This window comes from Tauraco erythrolophus, chromosome 1, assembly GCF_009769465.1.
Source record: "Tauraco erythrolophus isolate bTauEry1 chromosome 1, bTauEry1.pri, whole genome shotgun sequence".
NCBI lineage: Eukaryota > Metazoa > Chordata > Aves > Musophagiformes > Musophagidae > Tauraco > Tauraco erythrolophus.
Genome location: NC_141465.1, coordinates 109814973 through 109827681, shown reverse-complemented (window position 1 = coordinate 109827681; position 12709 = coordinate 109814973). Strand labels below are relative to the sequence as shown.

The 12709-nt window shown below is 39.0% G+C and overlaps 1 protein-coding gene across 2 annotated transcripts in view; it reads right to left on the bottom strand.

The window, feature by feature from the left end:
• Positions 1-12709, bottom strand: part of DCLK1 (doublecortin like kinase 1) — a 260320-nt gene that overhangs the window by 17846 nt on the left and 229765 nt on the right. For both annotated transcript variants that reach the window (XM_086612767.1, XM_086612776.1), the window contains exons 11-14: positions 9832-9965; positions 9069-9146; positions 8327-8423; positions 5257-5337 (exon numbers count right to left, since the gene is read on the bottom strand). In XM_086612767.1, coding sequence (XP_086468893.1) covers positions 5257-5337; positions 8327-8423; positions 9069-9146; positions 9832-9965 — 390 coding nt within the window. The remainder of the gene's footprint in view (positions 1-5256; positions 5338-8326; positions 8424-9068; positions 9147-9831; positions 9966-12709) is intronic.

The window sequence follows — 12709 nt, the reverse complement described above, 5'->3', positions numbered from 1 at the left end:
GGTGAAGCACCACATCCACAGCTCCAGTGGCAACGCGCCAGAGACATAGTTTGGGCTCCAGTTTTTTGATGAAATCTCTTCCAGCTAAATTTCAGATGCAGCATAGGGATATACGGGAATTACCCTATCGTCATTAAATTTTCTTACTACTGTTAGTCATACCTGATGTTTAGTAGTTATCTTTTTTTTTATTCCATCATGTTTCATAAACAAGCTAATAATATATATTATCTGGCTCCTGGAATCACTTCAGCCAACAATAAAACAGATAGATATTGAGGGTGAAAGATGACGGCTGTTTAACTACGTACAAAACAAGCTGCTCTGCAGTTCAAAAAGGGAAGAAGTGAAACAAATTCCATCAAATTCATCAGAATCAGCAGGGTAAGTTGTAGAATTGGAGAACAGGCTTAACATTGCTGACAAGAATTTAATCTGTTTGCTGTAATGGAAGGATGTCAGCCCTCGAAGAGGTTAACTGTTCCTTTCCCCTATTTTAGCCTTTTGCTATAGGAACTAATTCTTGCAGCGAGTTAAGATCACAGAATTTCATCTCAGCTTTAGCAGTCAGGACAAGATCTTTTAAAGATGACCAGTGATTTTTGGTGCTCAACTCTGGGAACTTTAAAGGGTCAAGAGCTTCAGGAAATGTTGACTGCTGATGTTCTGAAAGAAGAGCTCTCCTGAGCACGTCTCAGAAGCTGAGCAGTAAAAATCCTTTGACAGTTTGAAGACGATGGTCCAGAATTTGAGTTTTCACCTGGACAATGTAAACTCCTTGAAATACTTTATTTTTTTTTTTTTTTTTAAATCAGCCTCCACAAAATACCTTTCATGGTCTATTTGCAAGAAATCAAAAAAAATTTTTTTAAAAAAGAGGAAGAGGGGCTTGGTGTCATTTCAGTAATTAATAAAAAGTGTTTTCATATTTGCATTGTTCTCTATGGCTGGAGATATTGCCATTCAAAGGAAAAAGAAGTGTTGAAAAGATGGAACAAAGTTCAGGATTCCCAGGCTCCTACTACCCTGAAGTACTCAGACCCCTTTCACAAGCTGGTCAGAGAGCTTTACTTTCCAGGTCTAAAAGCATCAGATGAATAGGTCATTATACAAATAACAACAGAAAATTAGAGCAAATAGAGTGCTGGAAAAGCTTTTGGATTCTGTTTCTGCTAAGGATTACATGGAAATTTTTCTTTGGACAGTGTCCTGGGGTGTAACCAAAAGTAGTTCAGCTGCCAAATACAAAATGTCATTTAAAATTAAATTCCTTACAAATGTTCAGCTTATTACTATTTACTGCTTGGTTATTCGTTTCATTTGCACACAAATGTCCAAGGCAGACATGGTTAAGAAAATATGCAAAAGCTCCAGTTTCCCTAATTCTTTTTAGGCTGGTATGCTATCTTCCTCCTCCAGCAACAACACATCACATTTAATATCGATTATTTTAACAGAGAAGGATTTACAGAATGCAATCCATCTCTTTCAGCATTCACTGCTCGATGCTGTATTAGGAAATATTTACTACTTATACAACAAAAAGAGAGTAGGTTTGTCCTGTTATCAATATCATCAGTGTTTAAAATGACAGACCTCAAGCTTCCAGCCTCTTTTAGAATTATTTGGCTTTGCAAAGAATTTGCAGGGGGGTTGGACTAGATGACCTTGGAAGGTCCCTTCCAGCCCTAACCATTCTATGATTCTATGGTTCTATGATTTGAGCAGGTAAAGGAAAGAGCTGGGGTCCCTGTAGGGGAAGTATAAACCAATGGATTTGTTTCCAGGTCTAAGTGTACTGCATAGGAGAGACAAATCCAAATAAACTAAATGGAGGGGGCAAGGAACTGCTGCTGAATTGCATTTAGAATTCAAGATCTCCATCTGCGGCAGTGGCACATAGCCAATGTCTTTTCAGGTTTTGTTTTTCTGAATTGAAAACAGCTGGGTATTATTGACATAGGAACCCCTTTACTGGTCTGACTCTGACCATAACAAGTTTTGCAGTTTCCAGGAGGATTTCAGCTATTTTTACAGCAAAAACTGAAACTGAAATGAGGGTTGGCTCCTACTGAAACTGTCAAAGCATATTCCAGGAATCTCAGCAATTTACCAAGTAATCACATAGTAAGCAGCTATAAAGTAGAATGGTTATTTACAATCTACAAAATGGTTTTATACAGTGTAAGCAGTTACAACACTTCTATCAAAGGTTTGATCAAAGAGAGAAAACGTTTCTTAAAATTGTCGATGAAAACTCATGCCTGCTTTTCAAGCCAGCTGTCCTATCCAGGATTTTAGCTGCAAGTTTATCACTCCATGAATAGGTTCAAAACTGAAACAAGAAAAAGGAAAGTAAAGTACAGCATTTGATGCCATGGAAAAGTATTTAAACAGGTTATCTGGGAAAACGGAGTGTTAGGTGCAAACTAAATGTACCACTTCTCAGGAAAACGGAGTTTTATGGAAGTTGCAGTCAATTGCTCAGGTAATTCCTACATATAGATTGCAAAGCCTTTTATAAAGAGGGACGAGTATATTAATTTCCTGTCTTGATGCTGGGAAAATGAGGTACAGGGAGGTTGTGTGACAGACTTGCAGCTGATCAAGCAGGTGATGGCACGGGGATGCGAGGTCAGATCCGACAGCAGTGTAACATTCTGCCTCTGCACACAAGCAGGCTGGCCCTGCTGGGATCTCCACTGCATACTTCCCAGACCCACTTCAGGGAAGTGTCTTTTTTTCATGAAAGCATTTAAGCACCTGTTTCAACTCAGCCGTGTTCTTATTTCTCCTGAAGTGAACTAGGATTTTAGTGCCATCTAGTTAATTTTATGCCTAATGTTAAGCGCTTCCATGTGTGATGCCTTGAAATAGGAGTGACATTTGGAATGTGCTCAAGCACTTTCCTGAATTGGTCCCAGTGCTGGCCTTTCTCCTTCCAGAAAAAATACATGGAGGATACATAAGAGAATTCAAAAGAGCTTTTGATCTGTGTTAGGAACTATCATTAGCATATTGCTGAAGACAGAATACTGATTTGGCTCACTTGCTAAAAGCAGCAATTGGACAGAAAAGAAGAAATTGCAGAACTGTCATGGAATATTTGTTTCACTTATTTATGGACAGGACTGCTACAGATTTTCATTGCAAAGAACTATAATCAGCATAAAACTATGAGAAATCTAGCAGAACTAGACCAAAGGTGACCTGAACACAGTGCCTTTTTTTTCCAGCAGTGCATCATATTCACTCTTCATGAAACAGTACATTTAACGAAGACAAGCAGATCTTGAACTTTCCCTGATACATCCTTCAGTTTCTGCCAACCAAGTACTTAAGAATTTTGTGAGCCGAGAGTCGTATCCAGACCACCATATTTAATAGGCATCAATGGGCTTATCCTCCAAAAATGTATCAAACTCTCTTTTGAATCCATTTATACTTGGCATCTACAGCATCCTTTGGCAAAAGGCTCCACATTTTAACTTACTGCATAGAAATCCAGGAATTTTCCAGGATGCTTCAGTAACCAGAGCTCAGGTTTGGTTAGTGGAGAACTGGAGTGTTAAAAGACTTTAGCCCCCAGCCCTTTTCCCCATCCCTCCCCATCAGCAGGCACTAGTGAGGGCAGGGAGCAGACCCTCATGTCACCTACACACCATCATCATCACGTTACTGACAAAGAGCTGCATCTCTTCTTCTTAATACACCTCGCTAAAATGGCTTCCTAAAATACATCATGGTGTAGCTGAAGCAAAAGAAAAATATATATATGGTGTCCAGGGAGAGCATTAACAGTTCCAATATACTTTTCAGGAAAAGAGGAAGACTAGAGACCACATCCTTATTTGGTGTAAACAAGTGATGTTCCAATAACCTCAGCAAGTGTGCAGACTGATGCCGCCGATGACCTGACCTCTCTACAGCTTCTGATCAGTCACTTCCATCTCCTCCTCAGCAGCACTCCAGAAATCCCCACCCGTCCTTCTCCCATGACTTCTCAGTCACTAAAAGTCATCACAAACTGTGACAGAACGCTGTGTCCAAAGACAGCACCTGGCACCAAGGAAAATTACTATTTCAACTGCTTGAATGTCATCTTAAAAATGAAAAGATTTTCATCAGTCACTGTCCTGGATCCTTGCACTCTTTGTGCTCTGCATGATAATAGCATTTACAACTGGAAAAAAAAAATGGTTTAGGCAATAAGGGAGCCTCCAAGGCTAAAGCATATACTTGTTAAACACTTAACTGATCATCATTATTCTGGGCTATATGGAGGACACTTTCAAAGATTAACATTTGAAGTTACTGTACATTTTGATTTTTAGAATAGTATTTTAGTGAGAAAAATATTTTAGATATAGCAACTGAGGGACCAAATAGGATTCCAGGGAGGACTACACCCCCAAACTTGCAAGAAACAAAATAAAACATTATTTCTTCCTCCTTTAATTTTTTTTTTTTTTCCTGCTTGTCTCAACTGTATTGCTTTTCTCCATTCTCTTCTGAATTTTAATCTGGATTTTCTGCAGATTTTGTCTTTCTTGTAATCCAAATATTTTAAGACATATTAAAATATTTCAGACATAGTCTGAAATAATTAGCAAATATTAAGTAGTGTCTTTGTCTCAAAATTCATTAAAGAGAAATCTCTTTATTCTCTATGAGATTTATCCATATGCCACCTCACTGATTACCACTTTTATGTCAAATGTCCAGTCACTTAGAGATAAGTCAGGATACATAAATAGCTATTTCATGGTAACTCAGATTAAATGAATATGGCTGCACATAAATATATATATATTTCAATGTCAGAAGCTAAATATGATTCTAAAGGCTTCCCTGTTTCATGTTGGATCAAATAGGCTTAACACTATGGACTATATTTCAATAGCTCTTAATCATGACTGTCAGATTTTTGAGTCTAACTGATTTTAGGAGAGCAAAATGTGTCACTGAACCTGCAAGCTGATTGTTAGAGGTATAAATTTGTCAAGTGTGGTTGAGATATGTTGAAAACCTGGCCCAAAATATTTCAGAGAAAATGTAGCTGAGCATGCATAAAATAGCGAATACTGCAAGGTATGTGTGATACACCAAAACCAGCCTGTAACCCAGCTTATTTCCAGTTAAATCTGTGGCATTTTTAGAATGTGCTGGCTCCAAAAGGGCATACAAAGGACTTGACAGAAAAGAGCTCAAATGTGCCAAATTACAAGCAGCATCTACAAGCCTGAAAATACTTACATTAACCCATGGATGCTCAAGAACTTGCAAGGCTGAGAATCGCAGATCTACATCTACTTGAAGCATCATTGTGATAAGCTCCTGAGAAATGGAATATTAGATCAAATTTAAAGCACATTTTTAAAGAACAAATCAACATTTAATTCAGTAAAGTGCACTTCAACTGATTATGTAAGAGTGCTTAAAGAGACAGTGAACTACCAACTCCAGAAATGTATTAAGATTATTAAAAAAAACCCCAACAACTCTGAACTGCTAAAATTCAAGCTGAACTTTTAAATCAGTATCTAACAGTACCTTGAAAAGCCGGAAGACAGTCCTGAGTTACAGTTCTGTAGCTACTGTTTAATAGAAAAGCACTTAATGCATAACGTACAAAACAGAGGGTCACATGAAATTATTTAGCTTCCCATTAAAAGAAAAAAAAGACAATTCCTCTGTAGAAAAAAAGCCAGTAAATCTAGAATTTTACTTTAAGCTCTTGTATAAATGACATAGAAGATATTAAAAAAAACACTTAAACCCATTATTTTTCATCCTCCGATTTCCTCTGCAACTACCTAGTTTTCAACTAGCACATAAATAAATATCTAATTCCACCAGTGTGAGTGGTGTGCACAGAAAACAGGATGGCAGCATGACAGCAAATAAGGGGTATCACTAAAGACCAAAGTTAATAATTCCTGGTGACAAGGAAAAGTTAAATGAATAGGTTGATGCTTTAAAACAGAAATTTTAGACCAAACTACTCAGAAGAAGGAGTTTTACAGGAGAACGCCAATGGCAAAAGAGTTGCAGAGTTCTCATTAATGACGCTATGAAATAAAGCCTGCTACAACACAATGACGTGGTTTAGAGGACTTCTTCCAACTCTGTGACTGTATCTCATTCATTAATCTCATTAGCTAACAGGCTAAAACACTAGTCCTGATCACCCTCCACATATCTGTAAAAGCAGGATGTAACTCTCCGAAGAATGGAGATTCAGAACGTAGAACGCTACTTTCATTACTTGCATCCACCTCCAAATTTCCTATTTTTTTTTTCAGTTAATTAAACACTGTCACACTGAAACAAACAGAACGACAGTTTTGCCTAGATTTGCCCTACACTCTACAGAAGTAAACTGGCAGAAATCAAGTGCTTACCTAGAGGATGAGCATACGAATAGTTTTATGGTTTTGGCTTTTTTTTTTTTTTTTACATACATATATGTATTACCTCTCTCTATATATACATTTATACACACGATTTTAGTGAATGCCAGATCCCTTGAAAATCTGTGAGTTAAACTGTTGCTCCAGTGCACTAATGAGAGTTAAAAAACTTGATCTGCTCTGAAAGTATAATGAACTCCATCAGGATCTGTACCTGAAAAGGATTCTATCTGCCTTAGCACACCTAGAGCTCTATCTCCTTTGCGCCATGTGCCAAGAGGCTACGGGCCATGAACTGGTAGCCAGAACAAGTCTGTATTTCATACCACATTGACAACAATATGGATTTACAGGCAATGTGAAGCCTGGTTCTTTGACAGAAAGAAATAACAGGCATATCCAATGGGATTAATATGGGGAAAACTGCCTCTCTCTAATATTATTATATAATATTCAAAGGCTCCAGGTTGGTACCTGGTCCTCATCATACGTACATACAAAGCACAGTCCCAGGGAGTTTTCAGGCTACGAAGTGTAGGTGTATTGGGTTTGCGTGGCAAGGTTTTGGTAGCAGCGGGGCTACAGGATGGCTTCTGTGAGAAGCTGCTAGAAGCTTCCTCTATGTCATATAGAGCCTCTGCCAGCTGGCTCCAAGGCAGACCCATTGCAGGCCAAGGCTGAGCCCATCGGCGATGGTGGTTAGCACCTCTGTGATAACAAAGTTAAGGAGGAAAAAAAAAAGCAGCAATTGCAGCCAGAGAGAGGAGTGAGAATATGTGAGAGAAACAACTCTGCAGACACCAAGGTCAGTGCACAGAGAGAAGGAGGTGCTCCAGGAGCCAGAGCAGAGATTCCCTTGCAGCCCGTGGTGTAGACCATGGTGAGGCAGGCTGTCCCTCTGCACCCTATGGAGCTCCACGGTGGAGCAGATATCCAACTGCAGGCCATGGAGGAGCCCACACTGGAGCAGGTGGATGCCAGATGGAGGCTGTGACCCTGTGGGAAGCCCATGCTGGAGCGGGTCCCTGACAGGACCTGTGGACCCATGGACAGAGGAGCCCGCTCTGGAGTAGGTTTGCTAGCAGAAATTGTGACCCTGTGGGGGATCCACACTTGAGCAGTCTGTTCCTGAAGGACTGCATCCTGTGGAAGGGATCCATGCTGGAGCAGTTCATAAAGAAGGATGCATGTTGGAGAAGTTCATGAAGGACTGTCTCCTGTGGGAGGGACCTCACACTGGAGTAGGGAAAGAGGAGCAGCAGAGACGATGTGCGACAGACTGGCTGCAAACCCCATTCCTTGTCCCTCTGTGTCATTGGAGGGGGAGGAGGAAGAAAAAATTGGGAGTAAAGTTGAGCCCGGGGAAAAGGGAGGGGTAGGGGAAAGGTGTTTTTAAGATTTGGTTTTATTTCTTATCCTACTCTGATTTTATGGGTAATAAATTAAATTAATTTCCCCATATCAAGTCTGTTTTGCCCATGACAGTAACTGGTGGGTGATCTCCCAGTCCTTATCTTGACCCATGAGCATTTTGTTATATTTTCTCTCCCTGTCCAGCTGTGGAGAAGGAGTGACAGAGCAGCTTTGGTGGGTACAATGGCGTCCAGCCAGGGACAACCCACCACAGTAGGTCAAGCAAAGTTACTTAAAATTTTTCTTTATCAGTAAGGGCTGCTGGTGTCTCTGCTATGTGAGACATCATACAGAGACGAGGTCCATTTCAGAATGACCTAGAGCTTAACAGACAGGCAGTGATTAAACGGCGACATATTTGGTGACGCAGAGGAATTCATAGGTGTAGCAGAAGATGTACGAGACATGTCAAATCCAGCATCGTGAAAGAACAACATGCGTTGGATACTGGCATGGGGAACAGTACTGGAGAAGACAGTATCATGAACCATAAAACCCACCTTTGCGGAGTCAGAAACATTGTCCCAATATGGAGATGGAAAATCCACCTGTCCCATCAAAATCTGATCAAAAAGCACTTCTTGGTCATCTCCACTTCTGTAATGTAAAAACCAAACAAAAACAACAACAAAACCCACAAAGAAATTATTTCCAGAGCTGGTTTCAACAGGCTTCTTGAAATCGCTTTTAATTGGCGATCTTTCAGTATGCTTTTGGAAGCTATTGATTCCCCCCAAGCATGCAACCAGGGGTGTGAATGGTGACATCATAAACCAAAGTGCATTTGGTACATCCTTTCTGAGGTAACCTGTTTGGCTTTAGGATTGTCAACAACATTGCAATTGCTTTGAGGGGGAGAAAAGGTTTGACACGTCCTTACTAAGTGGCTTACATTTTTATTACCTTTTACCAACCATAAAATATGTTGTATTTGGTCCATGAAGGAAGATGCTTATTTCACTGTGTATTTTATACATCAGGCAAAGGCACCCAGAACCCGTAATGGAGGCTCTTGTTTTGTAATGCAATGGAGTTTAAACTAAAATAAACAAACATGAGACAGAGATTTTACAGTAAAATCACAGACATTTATGGGGTTTGTGTAAACTACTATGCAGAGCACAGGAAAAACCAAATCCTACGAGCAGAGAACTTTTTCCAAGGGGAATCTCTGTGCTTAATGCAAAAGCAGCACAGGAACCAATTCACAGAACAAGGATGGTTGAATAGATCAGTCCATACCCACGGAATGGAGGAAAACCACAGAGCAGGATGTAAGTAATCACACCCGCTGCCCAGATGTCCACCTTCAAGCCATACCTAGAAGTGTGAGAGATATGGTTAGAGACATCCAACGACTCCTATGAACTACAGTGCAAGAACAGAGGAAACATTTTGAGAATTATTAATAATTTCTTACATATTCTCATCTGAACTTTCTCTATGTCTTACCTATCTATCCTAAATCTGTTTTCAAATCATTTTTACATCTTGCATTAGATCAGAACATAGGAGTGCACAGAAGACGTTGTGCCATATTCTTGAGTTAAACAGTGATGCCTGCCAACATGAAGCCCACAATTGAGACAGAGGCTGCTCAAGTCAGCAGGAATTTACCCTATGGAACAAATCATCAGAAGAGGACAGTGTGTGATGACGAAATAAAATTAAGTGAATAGTAGTTAGCAGTCTCTGGGGACAGCTTAAGAATTACTTTTACTGTATCTGCAAATGGCTAGTTACTAACCCGGAGTTAAGCTGAGAAGTTTGAGCCTAACAACTGGCAGAAGAACCTGATATAACTCCAAAGTTGGCCCTGCTCTGAGCTGGTTTGGACAAGATAGCCTCCAGAGGTCCCTTCCATTGTTATATGAGCCATGATTCTGCATCATATCCAAGGAAAGGCAGTATAAAAATCTTAATTGCAAGAACTCCTGTCTGGCACACTGGTGAGAACATGCTCCACTGTGTACACATCAATGAGTCATCGCTAGAAGTGATTTACCCAGTTTCAGCAATGATTTCTGGAGCTACATAGGTTGGGGTCCCACAAACTGTATATAGAGGTCCATCCACAATTGTTGCTAGGCCAAAGTCTCCTAGCTTCAGGGACTTGCTTCCATCTTGGTGTTCATACACCTAAATCAAGAGGAAAATTCAAAAGTTTAACACAATACCATCAAGGTAACAACTTTTTAATTTACTAACTTCCTGAAATGTTCCTTCTAATTTACAGTCTTTTTTCTCCTCCTTGCCTACAACATACTTCTCTGCATGCTTTGAAAATTCATAGACAATTTGGACAACTTCCCTTCAATGCACTCAGGGTGTTTGGGAAACTTACCTCGCTACCTGACCAACAAAGGACATGCTACTGGCTAGAAGCTAAAGCCCAGAAACAAAGGTGTGACCTTCCAGCAGTGACGTTCCCAGGTTAACTCGCCACTGATAGCAATTCATAATGTAGGGGTTTTGAGTTTATTCATTCCACTTGTACAGAGCTTAAAGGACTGCACAGGAGTCTCAACTTCTCAGATAAAACAACAGTGACTGTGACAGATTCTTCTCTATGTATTGAAGTCAAAAGACGCAAATCTGGCTGGACTATTTCACCTACAAACACTGTCCTCTCCTTGGACTGCTGTTAAACAGCAATCAGTGTCACCATCAATGGACATAGGAAGGGCTGTTAATGAGTATACATGAAAATCCTGTCTTAAAACATGGTTTTCACAGCAACAACACAATCTTTCACAGTTTTTTATGGGTGCAAAGGGAGATTTAGTCACAAGAAAAAAGATAGAAACATCAGTAAAAAATACCCAATTTTAAAAGCTGGCTCAGTGCAAAAGAACAAACCCAAACCTGCAAACACTGAAAACTTAACAAAAATGTTTAAAGTAAAAAAGACTAAAATGTATCTAAATTAAAGACTAGACTGTGAGTCTTTCTGTAATACAGCTGCTGGTTTGGGTTCTTGCTTCCCATTTTGAAATTTGTTTATGATGCAATTTAGTGCTGTTTACCACAGGAGCACCTTAAAAAATGGAAACAGTCTACACGAGGCCTTCTTAAAGTACATATGCATCACTTGATTATTTTGCAACCCAAATCAAACCCAAATATTGGCTCACCAATAGTGACATCCTGACAACAATTAGCAGTAACACTGTGCAAAAATAGAAGATATCACATTTCATAATCAAAACCAAACCCATCCTTAATACCCATCTTGACCAGCTACTTCTACATCAGAAATCACATTTATCTACAACTGTTTGCAGAGAAAAATCTTGATTTTTTCTTACAAAAAATACAATATATTCTACCATGGACCCTTAAACATTTCACTTGGTACAAAAATGAAATCTTGAAGTCTCTCACCACTGTTTGCTACAGATCTGCAATAGCTTATAATAATTAGTTATATTATACAGCCCTCTCCAGTTTCTCCTGTTAATGTTAGTCATGTCTAGAGAGAAAACCCTCCTCTGTCCTGAATCTCTGCTACCAGCAGATAGAACCACAAGCAGATATTCAGAATATGCAAAATTCTTCTCCTTTCATTACGTTATTTTTAATAATACAACTGGATCTTTAAGAGGACCAGCAATTTGATATAGATTCACATTTCTCTGCTACTAAGCCAGAAAAAAAATATAGGCTTATAGAAAAACACTGGAAAAAAAAAGCAATTATGGTTTTATTAAAAACACAGATTGTTAAATACATCTGGTTCCTGAAACTAAAGAAAGTGCTCTCTGAAATGGCAGTAATAAATCTAATTTCAACAACAGTTTTAATTAAAGGCTAGAGACTAGAGCTTTAAATATTCACTTGCTGAAAAATGTAAAGTGTGTACTTAGACACCAAGAGCTAAATCCAGTCTAATTAGCATCTTATATTATATTCCGTGAAGTTATCTTTTAAAAAGCCCTCTCTGAGTTATGTTAACCTAGTGAACATTCATAAGTTCCCTCCTTCAACAGACTACACCTTGTATGACTCATATATCCCAGAAATTAATTATGGAAAAGGCTTGTTTGGCAATATTTACCAATGCAGAAAGTTTGGTACTGTGCATTTTCCAGTATTTCGCCCTATCGTTTTCCAGGAATTACACTCCTTGGAAAACTACTTCAGTTGACTTGGAGGACTGAAGAAAGTAACTTTTTCTCACCTTGTTATAACTCATATAAAAGAAGCCCAATGTGAAGCTGTGGTATGTTACTTGCCAGTCAAGGAATGTGAATGATAATTTAATGCTCATGTTATTCAGAACAAATGCTATATATGTTCCACTACATTTAAATACTGAAGGGCAATTAAAGAAATGAGGATTAGTGCAAATTACCAACTATGTAGTGCTTTCACTGCTTTAACTAAGCAATAAAACTGTGTAATTGTACAACACTAATTGAATGCAGCCACACATAATTGTGTGCCACCATATGTATCCTATTACTATAAAGACTGTCAGTATTTTCTAAGCTGCTCTTGTGATCAGCGCAGATGGCAACAGTCAGAGAAGTTGTTCTCTAGGGTTTATTATATGGCTATAAAGACATCCCATGACTTGACAAAATAAACGTGCTAAATGGCAGCAATTATGAAAAATGTTCCAATTAAAATATGGAAGACTCTCTCCAGAGAACAAAAAAAATGCTAAAAAATCACAGATATTCTGCACACCCTAAACTCTTGGACGGCTGACTGTTCAGTGGGTTTTGCGTGCCTTGAAGATAATACGGAATATTTGAGCACTTATAGAAATAACCAGTGTTGTACATAGGACTTTGAGACAGGTTCACACACACGAAGATTTATCAGCAGTGTCTATAGCTGATCACACAAATCGACTTTAAGGGTGAAAGTTACTTTTG